The 20,221-nt window shown below is 38.5% G+C and overlaps 1 protein-coding gene across 1 annotated transcript in view; it reads left to right on the top strand.

Annotated features, from left to right (window-relative positions):
- Nucleotides 1–20,221, top strand: part of HMGN3 (high mobility group nucleosomal binding domain 3) — a 45,967-nt gene that overhangs the window by 5,468 nt on the left and 20,278 nt on the right. Inside the window, exon 3 of the mRNA XM_053664751.1 lies at nt 6,608–6,903. Within this exon, the coding sequence (XP_053520726.1) occupies nt 6,608–6,903 (296 nt within the window). The remainder of the gene's footprint in view (nt 1–6,607; nt 6,904–20,221) is intronic.

A 20,221-nucleotide genomic window follows, 5' to 3' on the forward strand; every position in this document is an offset into this window, starting at 1 on the left:
TTGCCTGTAAGGTCTCTTTTGAGAAATCAGCTGACAATCTGATGGGAACTCCTTTGTAGGTGACTGTCCCCTTATCCCTTGCTGCTTCTAGGATTCTCTCCTTCATTTTAATCTTGGCTAATGTAATTATAATGTGCCTTGGTATGTTTCTTCTTGGGTCCAACTTCTTTGGGACTCTCTGAGCTTCCTGGACTTCCTGGAAGCCTATTTCCTTTGCCAGACTGGGGAAATTCTCCTTTATTATTTGTTCAAATAAGTATTCCACTGGTGGCTGTTCTTCTTCCCCTTCTGGTACCCCTATAATTCAGATGTTGGAACATTTAAAGATGTCCTGGAGGTTCCTAAGCCTCTCCTCATTTTTTTTGAATTCTTGTTTCTTCATTCTTTTCTGTTTGGTAGTTTTTTTCTTCATTCTGGTCCACTCCTTTGATTTGAGTCCCAGTTTCCTTTCCATCACTATTGGTTTCCTGTGCATTTCCTTTCATTTCAATTAATTTAGCCTTCATATGTTCCTCTAATTTGTGACTAGAATCAACCAGTTCTGTGAGCATCCTGATCACCAGTGTTTTGAACTGTGCATCTGAAAGTTTGGCTATTTCATCACTTAGATTTATCAGCTCTGGGGCTCTGAGTTGTTCTTGAGCCATGTTTTGATCTGTTCGTGCTTGTTATGTATGAGGAGCGGAGCCTTAGATGTTCATCAGGGCGGGGCCACCCAGGTCTCTGGTTTGTGATGCTGCATGTGGGGGCGGGGTCAGAGAGGGACAATAGCAGTCCCCTCTGCTGCTTACCACCACTGGGGCCTGCATGGTCTGTCTCACTGCTCGTTCCTTCGTTGGTTTATCTGCCCTCGAATGTGTGACCGTGGTCAGTCCTCAGTGGGTCCGCCTGCTACTCCACACCTGGGATCCACCCACAGCTGCTGGCACACCTGGGTCGTGCACCCAGGTCGGTCCAGTGGATCTTTCCTGCCCGACCCCGCTCTGCTGCTGGCTCTGCCACTGGCTCTGCCCCTCTCACCCGCCTGGCTGAAGGGTTCATTGTTGTCAGACTTCCGTATAGTTCAATTTTCTGTGGTTTGGCTGCATTTTTGTTGCTAAAACTTTGTTGTTTTTAAACTTGGTTGTGCGAGAAGGCGCAGTGCTTCTACCTATGCTTCCATCTTGGAGGAAGTATTTATTTTAAAAAATAGTTAAAACTTTACAAATTTTTTGACATAAAGAGATAAATCAGATTCTTCAGAACACAAACAAAAATCCATTTGCTAAAGATTCTAAACAGGAGAAGTGGGAATAGGAACAAGAAAGGGGAAATAGATAAGATATTCTATGGGAATAGCACAATCCCAGGCTTAAAAACCCACAACAATAACAAAAAAACCTTCTGTGCTTCAAAGTAGACTGAAAGATTGTAACACATTTTCAGGCCTTTTCCACTACTGGGTAAATATTTATTGCCTTGTGGCTAGAATTCTTTATGACCTGGCAAAACTCACTTTATTGCCTATATTTATTCTTACTTCGTGCTTGAGAATTATAATAGTTATTAACCAAGTTAACCTAAAAATCATCTCTAATTGTTATATGGTATTTTCCAGAATGATTCATTTGATTTTCATTTCCTCAAACTTGGACTTTTTTTTCTTTTTGCTTTCACTGAGAAAAGGGAATATTCCTATCTGGCCTAAAAGGCAGGGCCATTGTGAATAATGGCAGGACAAGGAGGCTGGATATTTCTTACAAATTCCCATGAATACAGAAGACATCAGAAATGGGAGGCCAGGATCCCCAGCTTCTAAAGCAGGATGTGTGCTCTGTGAGAGTGTGCTGGAATGGCAGTTGTCCCCAAGACTGTATTGTTCAGTCTGAAAACTCTGCGACAACACCTAACTAGTGTTTGGCACCTTGCAGCTTGTGGCTTTTCCCCTAAGAGAGGGGGATGTATTCCTACCTTGCTGTGTCCTTGCCTTGGACCTAGGGGGAGTCCCTGCCTTCACTTCTGCCTCCTTAAACATGGCTGGCTTTTGGCACTGGACATGCTAACGCCCTGGCAGACAGGGATGGGCAACCAAATGTAGCCCAGTTCCTGATTCTAGCTACTGAGCATGGCTAATTCTCCCCCAAATAGTTATTTGGGAGCTACAAAGAGCAAATTAATTATACTCCTGTGAGTTTAAACATCAGAACTCACAAGGAGATGTAAATAACACAGAGATTGAACCTGAAAAGGACTGGGGGTGGGAAAACGTATGTGTAAAACATTCTTGAAAAAAGAACCTGCACATATTAAATTTGATTGAAAGCTGGGAAAAACGAAAACTGGGTTCCTGTTGGAAGATCGGAGAACACCCTGGCCCCCTTGTCATTGCATTGCTAACGCAGGGAAATGACACAGCCTTGCAATGTTTTGGCTTGTGGGGCTTTGGACAGGTTAGGTGCCTGTTGAGGATGTGGGACCAGGGAATTTATTTATTTATAAAGTTTTTATTTATTTATTAAGAGAGGAAAAGGAAGGAAGAAAGAGAATGAGAGATCGATATGTGAGAGATACATCGATCTGCCCCTCACACACCCTCACCTGGGCATGGCATTCAACCCAGGCATGTGCCCTGACTGGGAATGGAACTAGTGACCTTTTGATTTGCAGGCCAGCACGCACACCACTGAGCCACACCAGCCAGGGTAAGAGAATTTGATCTTGTCAGGGGCTCCAGGGGCCACATGCTGCCTAGGAAGATGGGAGGAGGTGCTTTCCTAAGGATCTGGAGGCGTATAGTTTTTAATCACCCTCCAGGATCCTTGCAAGTTGAGAAGAGGAAGAAGTATGTGAAATAAGCAAGTAGTGCCAAGCAAACCTGGAATTGAGGAGAGATGAAGCACAAACACAAGGTTAGGACTGGGGAACTGGGTAGAGGTTCACCCACAGAACTATGCTCCTGCTTTGAAAGTGTGTTAATTAATCAACAAGCTTTCACAGATATACATTAGAATTGAAGTACCAATAGTCAGTAAATATTTGTTGAGAGCTCATGACTGGTCCAGAATTCTCAAATTCTAGTACAAAAAAAATCACATGAAACGCTTATCTGAAATGCAGACTCCCAGGTTCAGCCATACAGATTCAAATTCCCTGGGTTGGAGCATAGGAATCTGCATTATTATGTAGTTTGGGATAGTTCTTAGCCTATCCTAGTGAGTTTGTAAAAAAGGAATGTGGAATCTTCAAAAGTCAGCATCCAATCAAATTAGAGATTTGATTGATCAAACAGAATATTCTTTTGTCACCTTTTGTTTGTTGTTTTTGATATTGTTTTGTTACACCCTTAAATTTATCCACTTCTCAAATTCTTTGGCTTATTTACTAAACAGTAACATAACTTGGAATCACAGAACTATCAGAAACAATAGATACATTTTAAACCTGACTTCTCCAGTAATTTGCCATTACTTAGAGCAAAATCCTAAGTGAGACTCCTTAAAAGAGGGAAGAAGGGACAAATCAAGAATGAGGTGATTTGCCAGTAATCATTTCATCTCAAGATTTTCTTTCAAGATTTGAAGATTAAGGAACTTTCTTCCAAGGGAAAAAAATTCCTGGAATCCCAAAGATTCAAAAGATTCAATAGAGCAATGGAGCAGCTTTAAAGTTTTTTTCACCAAGACCCATCCTAGAAATACATTTCAAGTCACAACCTAGAAAACACACACATAAGCACACCACCTATATGTACGTGTGTCTGGTGTTTGTCTGGGAATGTACAGAAAAATGGAAACACTTTATAAGACACTATGTGAAATGCACTCTGATAGTTTCTCTGTCCTGCCTTTCCTTCTCTCTCTCTTCCTTAATGATAGGATAGCATAAATGGTTCTGCCATGCTTTTTGAAAAATTCTGAGGTAGTGTAGGAATCTAATCTCTTTAAGGAGGAAAGAATGGGAGAGGAGTTGGGATTGAAAAAAAGCTTGTTCATGAATTTGTCCTTCTTTCTTCCTCAGGCAGTAATTCCATTCATTCTTCCACTGCCTATCTTGGCTGAGATAGTATCCACATCCTGCAGAGAAGAATTCACTGTCTCAGAGGTTGATATGTCCAAGCAGGAAAAATGCTCAGGGGAATATATTGCTTTAAAAAAATGAGTCTTTACTTCTTACCAGGTTGCCCCCCTCACTGTCTTGCATGTGGCATGTTCATTTTTCCTCAGGTCTCTTTATCTTCTAACCTGGAATGCTAGCTAACCACCAAATCATCCTCTTTGCCTCCTCCTCTTATCTTTAGAGCTGCCAGAAGAGGTCTGCTCTTCTTTTCCCACACCTTGAAGGCTCCTGAAGGTACAGAGAGAACCCTCCATGCCCTAGTGTCCTCCTGAGGCAGGTGCAATCCATTTCAAAGGAAAGAGAACCAGTGCTGTTACTTATTTTACAACTGAAGATGTTATTTTCATCACTCATAAATTAACAGATTCAAAGGATCAAAGATCCTCACAATCCACTTTCTTTATCTAACTAGCAGGCTTCATTTTCACTGCAGCCAGTTTACTTTGTGCAGTAAAAACATTCACAATTTTGTTTGCTGTTATTGATTGAGTGTTTACTCTCGAAAAATATTTCATGAGTCACTCACTTTTCATCCCAGAAGGAAAAAACTCATCCTAGCCCCACTTTTGTTGTGACACCTTTTCATCTCCATAAAGAAAAACAAGAATTCAACCCAGATTTCACTCGCTACACAGTTTCCTTCCCACACACATAGTATCAAAAAAATGTCCTCACTAGCTTTTTTGAAACCATTAAGCAGTTTGCAAATTAATTCTTTTCTAAGACAAGTTCATTATAAACATTATTTTTATGAAAAATTATTAACCTTGATGTTTCTATCCGGTTCTAAAACAAATAACTGTTTTTATGCCAGTTCTTTTGAGTGAATTGTGATCCACTGAAAGCAAAGAATCTATAGGCACTAATTTGAAAAGGTTCTCATATTGGCCAACATGAGCATTAAAAAAATACCAATAATGGCAATAGATTGACGCACACTAAATATATAAAATTCATGACTTTCTTAAGAGATTATAAAAAAGAAAGTCATTGACCACTTCTGGAGTTTGCTAGGATACTAATCGATTATTCTGAAATTAACAAAGAAAAAAAGCATTAAAATTAATTACTTTATGAAATTATTTTATACATATTTTCAGCCTCTGTGTGACCAAAGTGGATTTGGCAATATTTGTAGCATATGGCTTCAATATACTTTCCTGGGATGTAAACTTTTGCCTGCTAATATGATTATGAAACTAACCTTGCCTAATTTTGACCTTTCTATAATTTCACATGAATAAAATTATTTAGCATTGTCTTTTGTATTTGACTTCTTTCAGGCGACATTTTGTCTTTGACATTTATCCATGTAGGAATATTTTGTTCCTCTTTATTGCTGAGTATTTCATTGGATGTGTTTATCACAGTTTGTTTACCCATTCAGTAGTGCTTTTTCTGTAGCTGTTGAAATGATAATATTGTTTTTTTCTCCCATTATTCTATTAATATGGTGAATTACATGGGTGATTTTCAGATGTTAAACCAACTTTGCATTCTCAGGACAAGCTTCACTGCTCATGATGTAGTAACCTTTTAAATGATGTTGTATTTGATTTACTAAAATTTTGTTCAAGATTTTTATGTCTATGTTTATGAAGGATATTGGTCTTAACTCTTTTCTTTTTTTATTGTTTTATTGTTGTTCAATTACAGTTGTCTGCATTTCCCCTCCACCCCTGCCATCCTCACCTCCCTCCCTTACTTCCACCCTCCCCCTTGGTTTTGTCCACCTGTCCTTTATAGTAAAAACCCTTCCTCCCATTAATCCCTCCCATCTCCCCTCTGGTTACTGTCAGATTGTTCTTAATTTCAATGTCTCTGGTTATATTTTGCTTGCTTTTTTCTCTTGTTGATTATATTCTAGTTAACTCTTTTCTTTTGAGAAAGAAAAAGCCATGCAGTGGCTTTTGGTATCAAGGGAAAACTGATCTCATTAAATACATTTGAAAGTGCTTTTGTAATGTCTGTCTAATGCCTAACGTTAAAAATGCATTAAATTATACATTTTTAGATTATGTATATTAAAATATATGCTTCGAATATAAAATAATATGTTCTAATCTTGTTCATTCTTTTTCTAATTTCCATAACAAATATATCCTATTCATCTTCAAGCCTATCTTAAAACAGTCTGGATTAGTGAGTGATTTGTAATCACAGATTTTAAGAACTAAGAGCTAAGCAATTTTAGGGATTATTGTCACAAGATATCTAGAGGGAAAAACCGAGACACTTAGAGGTTGCTAGACTTCCAGAATACAGCACCTTCCCACTCTAAGAAGTGTCCATCATACACCATTCATTTCAAGCCTCTAGGAGGAGCAAACTTAGAACGTCTGGTCTGTGTATATACTTAAAAGTTAACATGTTGTCCTCCCTATTATGGCCCATCTACACTGACACAATCCAGAGGGCGCAGCAAAACAATGAAATTCCAGGATCGTGTGACTTTAGGATTACTAGTTCAACTGGGCATGCTCAGTCGCCAGGCAGATTTTTTTCCGTGAAGTGGAAACTACAACAACGGGTACAGAGCGCGCACAGGTGGGCGTGCCCTCATGGAATTTAGAACATTGCCTCAGCCAGTGGGGCCTCGCGGCCGTCTGCCGGAGCTTTTCATTGGACGAGCGGGAAGGCAAGAGAGTAGAGGGCCCCCGGAGGGAGCAGCCGAGGTGCAGGTCGGAGAGGCCGTACCCCGTGCACGGCTGCAGCAAGGGCGGCAACACCCAGCGGCGATACCAGCAGTTCCAACTCGTTGCTTTACTTTTTTGCTGCACGAATATAATCATTATGCCGAAGAGAAAGGTAAGTCTTAAGATTTCAAAGGCCTTCAAATTGCGCTTGCAGCAAACCTTGTCATTGCAATGGCTTGCGCGGAATGCGCTCAGTAATTAGTGGGAGATTGCGAATCTTTTTGCTCTCCACGCTTATTTTCAGATGCTTGTTGTATACATTTCTCCTTTCTTCTTTTTCTCTCACCGTCCCCATTGGTCTCTCAATGTTACTTTCTGTCAAACAACGCGGCTTCCCCTCTTTTTGAACTCATTCTATGTGGAATGATTTCCATCTTCAGTAAGGAGCAGAGGCGATTTACATCCCCCCATCCAGGAGGGGAGTTTTCTCTGCAAACTGCCTAGTTGTTGTCATTAGTGCAGAAGGAAAGCAGCGAGGAGGGGCAAAGCGAGTATATGCATAAGGAGATCGAAAAAGATAAGTAAGTGGGACCGATGTTGGGGTTATTACCACGTGGACGGTGCCCACGTCTTGGCGCGCCTGCGGTGGCTCTTGAGTCTAAGAAAGAGGGAAAGCCATGTTTAAAATAGCGCTCACCCCCCTGCTCGTCTCCGCTACAGACCCGTATGTACCAACTCTACTGTCAATCAAGGTTGGGGACAGCGCAGGCGGGGCTCGGGGCGGCTGGATTTGCCCCGCAGTTCTCGAGATCCGCGCAGTTGGCAACGTGCAAAGCGGGTGGCGCCTAGCGCCTGGGTCATCCCCTGTGATTGCCAAGGTCAGGGGCTACCAAGTCCGCCTTGGCGACCCAAACTCACACTCAGTCGGGGAAGGCGCGGCACACCCTCTCCAGCACCCCACGGTGCGTAGAGGAAACTGGGGTCACATTAGTCTCATCTTTTCTTTGAGGACTATTATGTCCCCTTCCGCGCAGGCCTCGGACATCAAGTATCTTGCACAGGGGAGTTTATTTCTCTCAGAGTCTCAGGGCGGAAAGGGAAGGTTTCCCTCCACCCGGAGAAAACAGGTGTGTGGCGGCTGTTCCTAAGATAATGCTTTGCACCCTCCCACTTCCTGTCCCAACATTTACAATGGTGTCAACCAGTGAGAGTATTACATTTGAGGCAGAATGGCAAATAATATCTTGCTTTATGGGTTGAAGGCTGTGGACTGATTTGTGTGTTTAAGTGAATGCATAACTTAAAAATATTGAAGTTTAAAGGTACAGAAGCTTTTACCTTATCTGTTATTGAAAGTTTGATGGAAACTTGTCTCTTTAAAAAACATATTAATTAATTACACCAGTTTGTTTTTAATCTTAGAGTTTATTTTGCACATACTTTGTGTCTCTTCTTGTAAGAATAGTTTGACTTACAGTATCTCATTTAATCCTCAAACACCTTGAGAACTGTTATCACCATTGAACTGGACTTAGAGACATAAATTACTCAATGTCTCACCAACCAATAGCTAGTACCAAAGATTTAATTAGATGCTGTAGGTCCAAAGTTCTTAAGTTCAAACATACACTCATTCTATTTAGTGCTGGGTGGGTCAAGAGAAATTTAGGAAATCTAAAGATACACCCGAGTCTAAAAAGATGGATGACTTATTGAGAGTGCTAATACTTGAGATTCATTCTTTAAACTTGATTTTCATGAAAGTATTGTTTTTGCAACCCTGTCGTACTAAATGAGGATAGTAATATGATGTCACCACTTTCAGCATTTTATCCAATCATTAATGACAAGGTTTGGAATTTTAGTAGATTCAAGGGAACTAATATCAAGAAATGGTTTACAGGGTTAGTTGGTTATCATCTTCTTTCCTGGGAATTAACAAATTCAGATGAATAGGAGGTTAGATATGCACAAACCCTTTATGTGTAATGGACTCTGATATGGTAGAATCCTTGTTGTTCAAGAGCCAGAGTTGGTGAAACCATTAACTATTCCATTCCCTCATTGTCCACCTTCTATTCAGGGACACCTTCTTTTTAAGGAAATAGAAGGGAAGAAAAGAAGAGCAGTAGAAGAACTGGCTTTGATTATTGTTTTATTTCTCTGAAAGGCAGAGAACCCGCATGAAGTCAGGCATTCTGGGACTAGAGATGTCTGTGTATAGGCACCTAAGTGTCATCCCTCAGGACATGAGAGTGTTCTTCAGAGATGACAAACCTCTCCTTGAGTAATAGGAAGGCTTTTTGTTTATACTTAGAACTAAAAAGCCTGGACAGGAGCAGCTACCTTGACCATCCCATCCATCAGTTAAAACTTAGAGCTGCCTAGATGCAAAGACAAGAACTGGACAAAATCATGGAATCTTTGAGTTCACTGGAACTTATATTGGAAGCCATTGTCATTAGGTAAAATAAAATCTGCCTAGATGCAAAGACAAAAACTGAACAAAATCTATGCGTAACTCTTGGAGATCTGAAAAAGCAGAATAATTGTCAAAAACATTTACATAGTACTGTTACTCAATGTTTTTGACTAAAGGTTGGCCTGTTCAACATTATAATAAGTTTTAAAAGTACCCCACAATATTTCTTGTATTTTTTGGCTTCTTTTTTTACCTTTTCCCAGAAATCAGTAAAAATTACTTAATGAGCATATGCTTAAGCTTCTGCAGAGTAAGAAAGGGCATTAATAATAAAACATCTGGAATAAAAATATAATGAATAAAATTATAATACTAAAAACATCTAGAATCCTAGCACTGCTTTTAATGCCCTAGGGATACACAATTTGTTTTCAAGGAGCTTATATTCAATGAAGTGACAAGAGTAGTAGATACAAAACAGTTGAATAATATTAAGCCTGTATATATGTTTCAGAATATATAGTACAGATTCTAAAAGCTGTAGGATAGATAAGGAAAAAGGGTTGAATTTGGACTGGTCTTGAAAATGTGGGTAGAACTCGTATACAAAGAAAATAATCATTCTCTGTTATTAAGCATTTGAATGTCTCTTCTGATTGTGTTTTAACATGACCAGGCCTCAGTTATACAACTCAAAGCTCATAATATCCACATCAATGTAAAATATTCTTATGACATTTCTTAATCATATCTTTGTTTTATCTGTATCTTTGGATATGACAGCTACATTAAATTAGATGGTTTTTTATTACTGATGTATTTTTTGAAGCAGTACATCACTCAGCAGTGAAGGGTTCTTCAGTTACCATTAAACCCCTTTCTGAGTTTGTGAGATTTAAATAAATAAAGTTGACTTTCCTATATATTCATTACCTAATGGGTGTGGGGGGGTGATGGGTCACTACCCATTAATAGTGAATGGAATAGGAGGGAAAATGATAATATGCATGGACCGAGGTGGTGGTGCGACGGTGTGTGACTCAGCTCTAGACTGTTCTGCTCAAACATCCAGGAATGCCTGCAGGGATCACGTTGTTCGGTGATGATCTGATGTCCTACAAAAGAGGCATTGGCCAGTGAGGCCTAGAGTCGTAGTCCTAGCATGATCAGCAACAGCACACACATTTTCACATCCTTTTTATTTTTCTAGTTTCTTATTCAGAACTCTTAGAAGCACCTGATGTGTCATATCAGAAATTCTCTCATGAGACAATTTTCCATGAACTTGGGATATAAACACTAGTGAGTGTTTCTATACTTAAAATGAAGGTATAAGGGGAAAAAAGGCTGTCTGTCTTCTGATTTGAAATATGAAGTTAGGTTTGGTCTTTTTTCTTAAAATGGAAAGGCTCAGTAGTGCTTGGCTTGGCACAAGGGATGCTTAACTATTAATACTCAAGATTTCTGATTAATCTTTTATAAGGACATCGCAAGTTATAATATCAGAGACAGACTCTGTAAATGAAAATACAGATACATCTAACTATGTGAAAATGAATATTTCAATATGGCAAAAGAAACTTAAAATGTAAAAACTAATGGAAAACCAGGAAAAATATTTGTGCCAAATAGTACTGAAAAATGTTTGCTATTTTTAAAACATAAAATCTCAGATGTCCTCATGGAAAAGATGTATATCCTTATATGAAAATAACAGAATCGAATAGATGAAAACATTTAGTTTTACAAAAATCAAAGAAGTGCGTAATATTAAGAATAATGAGATGTAATTTTTAAAAACCAGTCTGCCCGAGTTGTTAGAAATGATTGAAAGTACTGCTGTCCATTGCTGAGTGATAGTGACACTCCAGTAACTTGCAAGCAGTGTGGTTGGGAGTATAATTTTCTTAAGAAGAAGGAAAAGAAGAAGAGGAGGAAGAGAAGGAACAGAAGGAGGAGGAGGGGGAAGAAGAAAGAAGAAGAGCTTCGTCGAGGTGTAATCTACTTACCATAAGGTTCAGCTATCTGTTCAGGGTACACAAGTCAACGATTTTTGATAAATTATAGAGTTGTGTAACATTACCATAATATAGTTTTAAACCATCTCCGTCACTCCAAAAAGCTCTCTTACAGTGTTTACACCCAGTCCCTATTCCCACCCCGGTCTCAGGCAACCACTCTACATAGCTTTGTCTTCTCTGGAAATTATATATAAAAGGAATCAAACAATATGCAGTTCTTTTGTGTCTGATTTCTTTGATTGAGCATAATGTTTTCGAATTTCATGTGTATTATAGCAAGTATTGGTATTTCATTCTTTTTTATTGCCCAATAATACTCCATTGAATGAATATACCTCTCTTTGTTTATCCTTTCACAGATTGATGGGAATTTGTATTATTGCAGTTTTCAGTTATTGTAAATACTGCTGCCATAGATATTTATATATAAGTATTTCATGGACATGTTTTATTTCTTTTGGGAAATGTCTTAAAGGGAGAACAAGTGGGTGGTATGAAAGTGTCTTTAATATTTTCAGAAACTTGCAAAGTATTTTCTAAGTGATTGTATCATCAGTGCATGAGAGTTCCAGTTTTTCCACATATTTTCTCATACCTGGGATTGTTAGGTTTTTAGCTATAGGCATTCTAATGAATTTAACTTACATTTCCATAATAACTAATGATAATGAGCATCTTTCCATGTGCTTATTAGCACAATGTGTATCTCAGGTGAAATGTCTATTCAGATTTTTTGCCTATTTTTAAATTGGATTGTTTGTCTTATTATTGAGTTGTAAGAGTTCTTTATATTTTCTGGCTGCAAGTCCATTATCAAATATATGATCTGTAGATATTTTCTTCCAGTCTGTGGCTTTTTTAAATTTAAAAAAACTGCCTTAATGATGTTTCTTAAAGAATAGATATTTTAAATCTTTACCTAATCCAAGGTCACGGGTATTTTCTTCTGGAACTTTTATCTCATATTTAGGTGTGTGATCCATTTTGAGTTAATTCTGGATATAACATGACATAAAGGTTTAAATTTTTTTTTGGCATGTGTATATCCAGTTACCCCAGCACCAATTGTTAAAAGATAATTCTTTTTCCACTGAATTGTCTAGGTACTTTTGTTAAAAATCAACTCATCATGAATATAAAGATTTATTTTGAGTCTCTAAGTTGTGTTCCATTCTTTTATTATGGTTTTATAGTAAGATCTGAAAACTAATAATATCAGTTCTCTACTTTGTTCTTTTTTCAAAATTGTCTTGGCTATTGCATCTTTCACATTTTTATATAAATTTTAGGATCATTTCTGTATAAAATTTTACAGAAAACTTCTTTAGAAATTTTCTTGTAAATTTTTACAGAAATGCCTGTCATGATTTTGATGGGGATTGAATCAAATTTATAAATCAATTTGGAGAGAATTGTCATCCTGGCTATACTGGGTTTCCTATTCTGACAAATAGTATGCCATCCATAAGTACTGAGTTTGATTGAGTTAATATTGATATGGAACCTATATTTGAGTAAAAACTCCCGAAAGGCAGAGTTGTTCATTTTATTCATTCATTCACTCATTCCATGTTAAATAAACATTTCTGGAGCATCATCTTTTTGCAAGGTACCCATCACCTGGGGAAAGTAAGAAAATTATTATCTTTTTGAATCCTTTTTGAAGTGAATGAATAAATGCCCTTATTTTAAGGATCTTTCAGTCTGAGAGGGTAGGTAGTCTACACATGCAAGTATTTATAATTCATGACAAGAGGTGATAATAAGCCACAAAAAAAGCAATGAGCATTTAAAGGTTTAGCCAGAGTCCATGTCCAAAGGGAAAAAACCACTGACAAAATTTTTGTTGGGAGTTATAGCTTTTTAAAAAAAAAATAATAAAAGGATCAGTGCTAGTTTGTTACTAAAGGTCAGCTGTCACTGGTCTTTCTGTGAAGTATGCTTTTCTTTGCTGTATGAGGGAGTTCACTTCCAGGCCTGTTACTATAGGGAGATTAGATTGTAAGCAGTAGCCATCCTCCCTCATTAGTAGAGATTCAGTGACTCCTTGGTCCCTGTGCCTTTCCATAAATGACCCTCCTGTGTTTTAAATAAAGGCAGTTGCCTGGCTCCCTGTTTTAAGTTAGCACACCGTATATGATTGATTACCTAATTTTGAATCAATTTTGTAATCCTAATTCTGCTTGAGCATAAAGTCTTTGATAGGTCTGATCTCTCTTTTTTAAACCCTCATAGCTCCTAGCACAGGTACTATAACTATTTGCTGAGGAAGTACATGAAGGAATGGTTTTCAAGAGGGAAAAGTCTAAGTTTAATTATTTCATATGCTTGTTGAGATAATCCAATTTGGTCTGGCTTTACTGTTTATGAGCTCTGATTTAGGGCAGGTTATTTAACTTCTTCCTAAGCTTCTAGGTTTCTAAACCTCTGAGACTCCGTTTCCTCATTTGTAAAACCAGGAGAGAATTATATTCTACCTCATTGGGTTGTTGGAGTAATTAAATGAAATATCAAATGCAGAGTTCATAGCAGTGCTTTGCATGGGTAAAGGAGTCCATGGATGTTCATTATTGTGATGATAATATTTTTAATAATTAAGAGAACTGCAGTGAAGTAAGAGGCTTGTAGTAAGCACCAAGCTCGAATAGGAGGACAAACAGCACACACAGTGGGTTGGAAGCAAGCATATCTCATCCTGGATGTAGGGTTAACTGTAATTGTAGGAGTAAACGTTCAGCAACCCGATAACAAGTGTAGTACTTTTTAAAGAAAACCAGGTGCATTTTTACATGGTTTATTTTTCTCATAAAAATGTGTTTAAAAATATCTTCATGTAACATTAAAATTTTCTTGCTAAATCAGTTATCAAGTGATCCTCTTTTCTTGTATTTTCCTCCTAAAACACTCTTTTTTGTTTACACCAAAATGAAATATATTCAGCTTCTCTGCAGGGTACAGTTTGGAAATGGTGACTGAAATAAACAACATTTAAGCCGTCTGCTTTCACAGTACCCAGTATGTTGAAATGGGAGGTCAGTGTCCTGAGTAATTTGAAAATCAGTGTTGAAGATAACAAACCAAATCAAAATGTTGAATTGTTTTTTCACCGGCAGCTTATTTATTGTACATTTCATTTTCTTCTCATAAAAGTTCGGTCAAATCATATATGGTTCCTAGTCAAGATTTTTACTGAGTCTGACATCCTTGTATCTGTGAACTGCCCAGAAACAGGGCCACCGAGATATGCCTAAGGCAAATGCATGTTCAGCTCCACGTGAAGTAAATGATATGCAGATTCAGAAATAGGGAAATAGAACAAACAATTTTAAACTTCAAAATTTGTTCTAAAGTTTAATATTTTAAGAGAAACATACCAGTAACAACATATAAACACATTTGTTACTATTAAAATATAAATAGCTACCATTTATTCAGTGCCTGGATGTACCAGACATGAGCTATATGCTTTATATTCGTTAGGCACCTTAGTTTTAATAAGAATATATGAAGTTATTAGAAATATATATGGGCAGTATTCTGGTATAATTTCATATTATTTCATTTCACTCTCACAACAGTTCTATGAGGTTTTCCTTTTCTCACAGATAATGATGTGACAGCCACAATATATAACATTTAGGTAGCTTTCTGTGACTCAGGCACTGTTCTGAGCACTTTGCATTAATGAACTGAATCCTCCCAGTACTCTTCACACTGCCATTTTGCAGAAGGCCCCAGCCATGGGAATGGCGGAGCTGGGACTGCAGTCCTGGCAGTCTGGCCACGGAGCCTGCAGTCTGGCCACGGAGCCTGCGCCCTTCACCATGCAGCCCTCGGCCTTTCTCATACACAGTGAGAATATTGGGATTTCGTGGGATGAGGAATTGCCACTGGGCCACACGGCTAGAGAGTGATAAAATCAAGAATTCTAACCCAGCCCTTTTTAACTTGAGATTTTTGCCTTTAATCATTCCACAATATGTCTCATCAATGTTTATTTCTAGTAAGTATTCTGATGTGCTGTTACTTAAAGGTGCCCAATAAATGAAACAAGGAAAAACCAAAAGTTATATAAACTTATGTTTATTTGTTTAAAATGTTGTCTTTATTAAGACATAGGCTGATGCCATTGCTTCTAAGTGCTAGTTGGAAAAAGTTACCCAGCAAGTCAGTATTATCTGCGATCATGCCCCAAGGCTAGAGGCAGGGTCTGGCCTTAGCTTCCAGGAAAGGTACATTATTATGGAGTCTTCTGGGTATTTCAGTAATTGATGATGTAGGGTCAGATACAAGGTATTTCCTTCCCCAGGTATCGATGGCTTTGAGTACCAAGAGTCTGACATTTCATGTTTCCTCAAATTTCACCATGAACTGTTGGTTTTACTATTGCTGAGATATATTGTCTTCATTTTTTAATATAGAGAGTAATAAGAATATTCCCCTATGGCCAGAAACATGTAAATATACTTGCATATTATACAGTGTATTGAGAGATTAAAATGTAAATATTAAGCCACCATTACTTAGGCATTGGATTTAAAATATCAGCAGATACTTGTTTTTGGAGCTCATCAAATATGAATAAAAGCTTTATAGCTAGGAAAATCTACTGGGCATAGGACTGGATGAATTTTATTTCAGTGTTCTGTATTACCAATTGATTAATTTTTAATAATAAAGGTTATTTGTAAAGATATAAAGTGATATTATTGTGAAATTGTATCTTGATTATTTTGAGCTCGTATAAAGATAAAAACAAAGTCTACCCTGTGAAGTGGTTTTATTTTTTTTTTAGTACTTTATTTGGCTTGCTTTATTTAAAATGTACATTATTACTATAAACTGTTAATTTGGTATTTAGAGATTTCTTTTTGGTTTGTTTGTTTTTGATCATTTTTTATTTTTTATTTATTTATTTTTTAATTTTATTTTTTATTGATTATGCCATTACATTTGCTCTATTCCCCCCTCCCTTCCCCTCCCCCCTGCATACCCCTCCCCCACCATTTCCCCCTTTAGTTCATGAACATGTGTCTCAAATTCTTTAGATTCTGTATTTCCCCTACTATTCTTACCCTCCCCCCTATCTATTTTCTATCTACTGTCTATACTACTTATTTTCTGTACCTTCTCCCCCTTCCCCTCCTCCCACTCCCCTGTTGCTAACCCTCCCTGTGATCTTCATTTCTATGGTTCTGCTCCTGATCTAGCTATCCTCTTAGTTTGCTTTTGTTTTAGGTGTGGTTCTTAATAACTGTGAGTTTGCTGTCCTTTCACTGTTCATCTTTTTTATCTTCTTTTTCTTAGGTAAGTCCCTTTAACATTTCATATAGTAAGGGCTTGGTGATGATGAACTCCTTGAATTTGACCTTATCTGAGAAGCACTTTATCTGTCCTTCCATTCTAAATGAAAGTTTTGCTGGGTAGAGCAATCTTGGTTGTAGATCTTTGGTTTTCATGACTTGGAATACCTCTGTCCAGCCCCTTCTTGCCTGTAAGGTCTCTTTTGAGAAATCAGCTGACAGTCTGATGGGAACTCCTTTGTAGGTGACTGTCCCCTTAGCTCTTGCTGCTTCTAGGATTCTCTCCTTCATTTTAATCTTGGCTAATGTAATTATGATGTGCCTTGGTGTGTTCCTTCCCGGGTCCAACTTCCTCGGGACTCCTCCGAGCTTCCTGGATCTCTCGGAAGTCTATTTCCTTTGCCATCTTGGGGAAATTCTCCTTTATTATTTGTTCAAATAATTTTTCAACTGGTGGTTGTGCCTTTCCCCCTTCTGGTACCCCTATAATTCGGATGTTGGAACGTTTAAAGATGTCCTGGAGGTTTCCAAGCCTCTCCCTCATTTTTCTGAATTCTTATTTCTTCATTCCTTTCTGCTTGATCATCTTTTTCTTCTGTCTGGTCCTCTCCCTTGATTTGAGTCCCAATTTTCTTTCCATCACTATTGGTATCTTTTGTATCAGCATTCATTTCAATTAATTTAGCTTCCATATGTTTCTCTAATTTGTGACTAAAATCCACCAGTTCTGTAAGGATCTTTATAACCAGTGTTTTGAACTGTGCATCTGAAAGACTGGCTATTTCTTCATCACTTAGGTCTATCGGTTCTGGGGCTCTGAGTTGTTCTAGAGCCATTTTTGGTTTATTCGTGCTGTTTAGTGAGCGGAGTGAAGCCTTAGTTGTTTACCAGGACGGGGCGACCCAGGTCGCTGGTTTGTGACGCTGTGTGTGGGGGCGGGGTCAGAGAGGGAGCGATGGCGTTCCTCTCCGCTAGCCCAGCGCATCCAGTCACTCAAACGCCTCGGGCTTGCTTATCCGATCCTAATTTTGCGAGCCTGCTGCACCGCGCGGGTTTCCCTTCTCACTGGTTTCTCCGCACGTAAATGCGCGCGACTGAGCGACCCACCGCGCCTATTCCCTGTGCGCTCCAGCAGCCAGCTCGCTGGCGATCAGCCCTCGGTTGCCTGCGCGCCCCGCACACCGCCCCAGGAATTTTTTCTTGCTAACCTGCTCTGCTTCTGGCCTCGCTCCTCGTACCGGTCCAGCCGAGTATCTAGTTGTCCTTTGGACTCCGTATTGTCGATTTTCCGTGTGGCTTGGTTGTGACTGCTGTTAAAAATAGTTGTTCTTAGATTTGGTTGTGCACAGAGGCAAGGTGGACCCTCCCCCTACTTCTCCATCTTGGCGGAAGTCCATCATTTTTTAAATTTAACCTTTATTGTATTTTTCCCATTATCATTTAGTTCCCTCATAGCCCCCTCCTCCCCGGCAATCACCACACTGTTGTCCTTTTCCATGAGTCCTTTTACCTTTTTGGTCAGTCTCTTCTGCCCCTAACTTTTCTGCATCCTACTAGCTGTCAGCCTGTTCTTCATCTATGAGTCTGTCTCTGTTTTGCTTGTTCGTTCAGTTTGTTCATTAGATTCTACATATGAGTGAAATCATAAGGTATTTGTCTTCCTCTGCCTGGCTTATTTCACTTAGAATAATGTTCTCCAGGTCCATCCATACTGTCACAAAAGGTAAAATTTTTTTCTTTTTATATCCAAGTACTATTCCATTTGTGTAAATAACTGATAGTTGTTTTATCTACTCATCGATTGATGGACACTTAGGCTGCTTCCATATCTTGACAATTGTAAATACTGTTTCAGTGAACATAGGGGTGCTGATGTTCTTTTGAATTGGTGTTTTGGTTTTCTTTGTATATATTCCCAGAAGTTGGATTCCCGGGTCAAAGGGCAGATCCATTTTTACTTTTTTGAGTTATCGCCATACTGCCTTCCACAAGTGCTGGTGAGGATGTGGAGAAAGGGGAACCCTTTTGCCCTGTTGGTGGAAGAAGTGGTTTTTTTTTCTATTTCTTTTTCTTTTCTTTCCTTCTATTTTTTTTATTTTTGAATTTAAGCTATGGGCTTTTTAAAAATACTGGACAGAATTAGGTCAAGTCTCATTTGTGGGGAGTTGTGAGTGAAACGTTCTATAGAGTTGAGGTGATCGAAGTGTGAAGCTTTAAAGACTTCTTCTGAAGTTTCATATATATGCCATATAATAGATTTGTATATTTATTTATGTTTAGAGAGAAGGGAAGGGAGGGAGAGAGGGAGAGAAACATCAGTGTGTAGTTGCCTCTCATGGGCCCCCTACTGGGAACCTGGCCCACCACCCAGGCATGTGACCTGACTGAGAATTGAACCAGCAACCCTTTGCAGGCTGGCACTTAATCCACTGAGCCACAATAGCCAGGATCAAATATAATAGATTTTTCAAAACTATATTTTTTCTGTCTACTTCTCATTGCTTTCTTTTACCTATTTTCTTGATATAATTTTTAATTTTACTGTTTCCCCCCTTTTTATTGTTCAATTACAGTTGTCCCCATTTTTCCCCCATTAGTCTCCCCAGCCCTACCCATCCCCACTTCCCACATTCAATCCTCCCCCATCCCATCGTCTTTCTCCAGGTGTCCTTTATACATATTCCTTGACTTGACTTTTCCCCTTATTTCCCTCATTATTCCCCTCCCCCCACACATCTGGTCACTGTTAGTTTGTTCTTTATTTCCAAGTCTCTGGGTCTATTTTGCTCATTCGTTTTGTTGATTGGGTTCCACTTACAGGTGAGATCATATGGTATTTGCCATTCACTGCCTGGCTTATTTCACTTAGCATAAAACTCTCCAATTCCATCCTTGCTGTTGCAAAGGGTAGGAGCTCCTTCTTTCTTTTTGCCACATAGTATTCCATTGTGTAAATGTACCATAGTGTTTTGATCCACCCATTTACCGATGGGCACTTAGGCTGTTTCCAGAACTTGGCTATTGTAAATAATGCTGCTGTGAACACTGGAGTGCATAGGTTCTTTTACATTGATGTTTCAGGGCTCTTAGAGTATAATCCCAGCAGTGGAATCACTGGGTCAAAAAGCAGTTCCATTTTTAGTTTTTTGAGGAAATTCCACACTGTTTTCCACAGTGGCTGCACCAGTCTGCAATCCCACCATTAGTGCAGTAGGGTTCCCTTTTCTCCACAACCTCACCAGTGCTTGTTGTTTGTTGGTTTGTTAATGATGGCCATTCTGACTGGTGTGAAGTGGCATCTCATTGAGGTTTTAATCTGTATCTCTCTGATGGCTACTGATGTTGATCCTTTTATATGTCCCTACGCCCTCTATTTGTCCTCCTTTGAGAAGTGCCTTTGCCCATTTTTTAATTGGATTGTTTGTCTTTCTGGTGTAGAGTCATGTGAGTTCTTTATATATTTTAGAGATCAAATCCTTGGCCAAGGTATCATTGGAAAATACATTTTCTCATATGGGTGGTCCCCTTTTCATTTTGCTGATTTTTTTTAGCCATGCAGAAGCTTTTTATTTTAATGTAGTTCCATTTGTTTATTCTTTTCTTTATATCCCTTACTCTAGGGGACATATTGGTGAAAATACTGCTGCCTGGAATATCTGAGATTTTCCTGTTATGTTCTTCTCTAGAATTTTTATGTTGCTGTAATTTATATGTAAGTCTTTTATCCATCTTGAGTATATTTTT

The sequence above is a fragment of the Artibeus jamaicensis genome, unplaced genomic scaffold, assembly GCF_021234435.1.
Source record: "Artibeus jamaicensis isolate MK-2021 breed Jamaican fruit bat unplaced genomic scaffold, CSHL_Jam_final contig_387, whole genome shotgun sequence".
In the NCBI taxonomy this organism is placed as follows: domain Eukaryota; kingdom Metazoa; phylum Chordata; class Mammalia; order Chiroptera; family Phyllostomidae; genus Artibeus; species Artibeus jamaicensis.